We start from the raw sequence: 4560 nt of genomic DNA, 5'->3' as shown, positions 1-4560 counted from the left end.
TATATATATATATATATATATATATTCACATCAAGCTATCTTTAGGGAGTGATCCAAAGGAAGATTCTTTTTTAATCAAGAAGTTCACGCATAAGAAAGGACTAATCCCTCAGTATTTCTATCTAATTTTTTTTTTAACTATTTGAAGTAGAATTAAACTCAAAGACTAACATGAGAGCACTTATGACCAACCATCTCTTCTTATACTTGAAGCCTTAGTTGTAGTAATTAAGTCTACAATACATATAGATGAGAATCAACCACAACATTCGAGTACATGTTTTATTAGCAGTTACTTCCATACATTTATTAAGGTATATTTTCAAGTTATTTTGGTGTTTAAATTATTTTAAAAATGACTAGTTAAGAAATAATAAATAAATAGTTTGAAAAATATATAAGAAGAAATTTAGCTTATAAGCTTTAAATAATTTTTATTAGTCAGTTATATGCCTGAGTTACCAATCATCTTCATCATAATATAGATCATAATGAATTTTAGTTAACTTGATTTTTTTTTTATATTCTTATAAGAATTTTAAATATGAAAGTAGAATATTAATAGTACAATTATAATTCCTTAAGAAATTTGTATATACAAAGATAAATTATTTTTTTGGTGATATTTGACATTTGTTTTAAAATAGATTCCACGAGTATTCTAGATATAATATCCTATTTTATGACTATTTTTCTATGATTTTTGAAGTTTCATATTTCAAGATATGAAATAATCTATAAGAATATTACAATTAAGATCAAATAAGTTTTAAATTTATATAAATATCCATGATAAACTTTTTTATATGCATTGTAGTAAAATTCTATTTTGAGAATCCTCATATCATCCCTTTAATTTACCTAAATTGTAAGAACAAAAGAAGAAAAAGATGGGAAAAAAGAGAGGGAGAGAGATGATGAGAGTTTTAGGGAGGTCTTAACTCAATTTTTATTAGACGGGATAGTTTTGAAAGTTAATAGACTCAAAGTAGGCTATCATTACCCTACCTTTATTTTCAGTGATTTTATTTTTTGTGATATTTCCAAATTTTTATTTGTCCAAAACTTGTCAACATTACAACATTTCAATGTTTATCTAAAACTTGCTTGTAAAATAAGTTTTAGCATAAGTAAATTGAAATTTCACTATTTTTTTAAGTATGTTCTCTGAGTGCTATAAGTTTATTTTAAAAATTGATAAAGAAGCTATATTTTGGCATTGGCATATAGAAGATCACTTGTAAGTTTATTTTGAAATTCCTGTTATGTTTTATGCATTTTTATTAAGCCCATTGTTACATGTTGTGTAGACTACACTATTTTGATTAGCATATAAGTTTTGCATTTACTATGATTGCTATGATTATAAAAATAATGAGTGTGATATTGCTTGTTAAATATGCTTTGAGCATTGTGAAATGTGTGTATACAAAAAAATATGATTGTTATGATTCAAATTGGGTGAGATATGATATCCTATACATAAGAGTAGATTGATGGACTTTCTCTTAAATGGGTTAGTGATATAAATCTGATATATGTTATAAATTATAAGGGGTGAATATGATATGATATGATTATTAACAAGTTGGGGGACAACTTATACCACTATATTGTTCTTCTTGATATGCTATGACATGATATTATACTTGTCAAACTATGATTGTTATAAGAAAAAAATCACTTGTGATTAATCAGAGCACCTGACTTGCATAATATATGTGTAATGATAAATAAACTTGATGCTATGAGCCATGCATACTACATATATTATATATGATTTAATCATCACGATTTATATTTTCACAATATGCATATTCATGTTTGACGACATACAAACTTACTAATTTAGTATACATGAAATGTTTATGATGAAATCATGCATATTATTCAATATTCATATATTAATTTCAATTATAAGTTTCATATAACCCACTGAGTTGTTCGCTCTTTTTTGTTGCATTTACATATTTTTAGAAAATGACAGGGCTCCAGTGGAGTGAGGGGATAGTACTCAATGATAAATATTCATTTTGTAATATTTAATATGTATTTGTGATCATGATGACAAATTTATGTTTAGTTGGGATTGTTAGAAATTATAATTATTAGTAGTAAATATTTTGGTTGTAATAATTTTGACGTATGAAGATGAAAACGTGGTACTGATTTTCATTTATTATTGATGACTTAGCGACTTTAAGTCATGAAAGTGAAAAGATAAAAGGATTTTGTGTCAAATAGATATTGGGCTAAATATGTATTTAACTTGATATAATCTATTATTATACATAAGTTATACCACGCATTACTAATTTACTCAACTTGTGGAAGCAACATGATAATCACTTGCTCTTATAATTTGTGCTACCCATCGAACTTAGATCAAATAAAACCAATCTATAAGCATGCTTAGCTTGAATTGAAATCATTATGTCAATTTTGACCTAGAGTCTATTCAGCTCAAGATTTTAGTCACAAAACTATAACCAAAAAGCACTTTATAGCCATGATCATTCAACTCCTAAATAATCCTAGAGAAGACAAGGGAAAGTAGAAAAGTAGAAAACAATGTAATTGAAACAACATTCAAGCATATTATTGAAATAATTTTACAATTACACAATTTAGCACATCCTCAACACTATTATAAAGCACACCACTTACAAAAACCAGATTATGCATCTAACTTCAACTAATAAGCACTTGACAGTGATACCTAAGCTAAAACATAAATGAAGCAAACAACAACAAGATGAGCTAATCCCACATCCAACTGTTACTTACAAAAAAAAAACATGGGAGAATGAGCTCTTGGTTTCATACCATTAAGTCTCTTGGAAAAGCACAACAAACCAAAGAATTCTTCATCTCAAGCGACATTTTTAGGCATTCTGATAAGTCCACTCCATTACTGGAAGGCACCCATTTGAAGGACTGAAGCAACTGAGCTAGCCAGAGATGAACTGTAGCCAAGGCCATGGCTTTGCCAGGACAAACTCTTCTTCCTGAACCAAATGGTGCCAATCTCAGATCAGATCCCATAATGTTCACATCTTCTGTCAAAAACCTCTCCGGTTTAAATTCATCAGGATCAGGCCAGATAGCTTCGTCATGAGTGATAGCCCACATGTTCACCATTGCTGTGGTGCCCGCAGGAATGAAATGGTTATCCACATGAACATCATGAACGGCAAGGCGAGCCCAAGAGAGAAGAGGACCGGGAGGATGCATGCGAAGGCATTCCTTAACTATGGATTGGAGATAATGGAGGTTGGGAATGTCAGCATCAGAAACAAGCCTTGATACACAGACATCTATCTCAGCTTGTGCTTTCTCTTGGATTTTTGGGTGTAGAATCATTCTTGCTATGATCCATTCAAGAAGAATAGCTATTGTATCAGTCCCTCTAAAGATCATCTCCTGAAATTAATGGGAAATGAAACAACAACGTGATTGTGGTTAGTACTGAAGATAACAAAGCTTCGGGATGATACAACTTGCCAAAGTTAATAAGAGATTATAACAAGGTATACATTCTTCTTACAGAAGAAATGAGGGACTATGAACACCTAGAACATTAGAAGTTATGAAGCTACAAGCCAATACTTCTAAGAGAGACAAATGAGCAAACGCATAGTAGGCAAATAAAATAGAAGGGGAAGAAATAGAAATCATACCCACAGAACAGCAACCATGTCAGAATCAGATAACATCTCCTCATTTTCCAAATCAAGCAAGATGTCAACAAAGTCCTTGATATGCGCACTTCCTACACCAACCCTTCTCCTAATCCTATGCTCCTCTACAATACTTCCAACAAAAGCATTCACCTCTTCAACCAAAACAGCGCACCTCCTCCTAACTCCCTGCAAATCCAACCACCTCAAAAATGGCAAATGATCACTCCAATTCACAATCCCAAGCAACTCATACCCTTCCCTAACCATCCTCTCCAATTCCATCCCCTCACCTTTCCCAAAATCAAAACTTGTTCCAAAAACACTCATCATTATGTTGTTCAAAGACCCAATATGAAGAATCCTCTTAACCTCCACCTCACCATGCTTTCCCATCAAAACTCTCACATCCTCTACCATGTGTTCCCCAATCTCCCGCCGGCCAGTGCCAAAAGCCGCAATTCGGCGCGGACTGAAAAGATGTGAAGAGGAGATTCTTCTCAGATTCCTCCAGTGTTCGCCAAATGGGGCGAAACCAATAGCACGATGAAAAAGGAGTTCGCGGGCGGATTCTTTAATCGGGCGATCTGAGAAGGCGGAAGAATTGAGGATCTCCTTAGAAGTTTCAGGGTGGCTGGAGACGATGAAGCGGGTGAGGCCGACTGAGAAGGACATAAGACGACGAGCGGCTTGTCTGTGGGATAGGGATGAGAGGGTGCGGTGAAGGGTGGTTCCATGAAGAGCAATGTCTCCAGCTCCGGGGATGTGCGAGCGGTGCCAGGAGAAGGACCAAGCGATGCCGCCGGGAGAGAAGATAGCAGCCATGGCGAAGAGGAAGAGAGCAAAGGGAAAAACAGAACAGGTACCTGAGGGAAAGAGG

At 33.5% G+C, this 4560-nt stretch overlaps 1 protein-coding gene across 1 annotated transcript; it reads right to left on the bottom strand.

Moving 5' to 3' along the window:
• Positions 1 to 2605: 2605 nt before the first annotated feature.
• On the bottom strand, positions 2606 to 4551 carry LOC110031992 (cytochrome P450 78A5-like). The gene is made up of 2 exons (XM_020735472.1): positions 3681 to 4551; positions 2606 to 3423 (listed from the first exon to the last, which is right to left on the bottom strand). Exons 1-2 carry the CDS (start codon positions 4503 to 4505, stop codon positions 2821 to 2823), a joined length of 1428 nt encoding a protein of 475 aa, XP_020591131.1. The 5' UTR covers positions 4506 to 4551; the 3' UTR covers positions 2606 to 2820.
• Positions 4552 to 4560: the final 9 nt, after the last annotated feature.

The sequence above is a fragment of the Phalaenopsis equestris genome, unplaced genomic scaffold, assembly GCF_001263595.1.
Source record: "Phalaenopsis equestris unplaced genomic scaffold, ASM126359v1 Scaffold000873, whole genome shotgun sequence".
In the NCBI taxonomy this organism is placed as follows: domain Eukaryota; kingdom Viridiplantae; phylum Streptophyta; class Magnoliopsida; order Asparagales; family Orchidaceae; genus Phalaenopsis; species Phalaenopsis equestris.
Note: the sequence above shows the minus strand (reverse complement) of the source record. Positions and strands in the feature narration are given on the sequence as shown.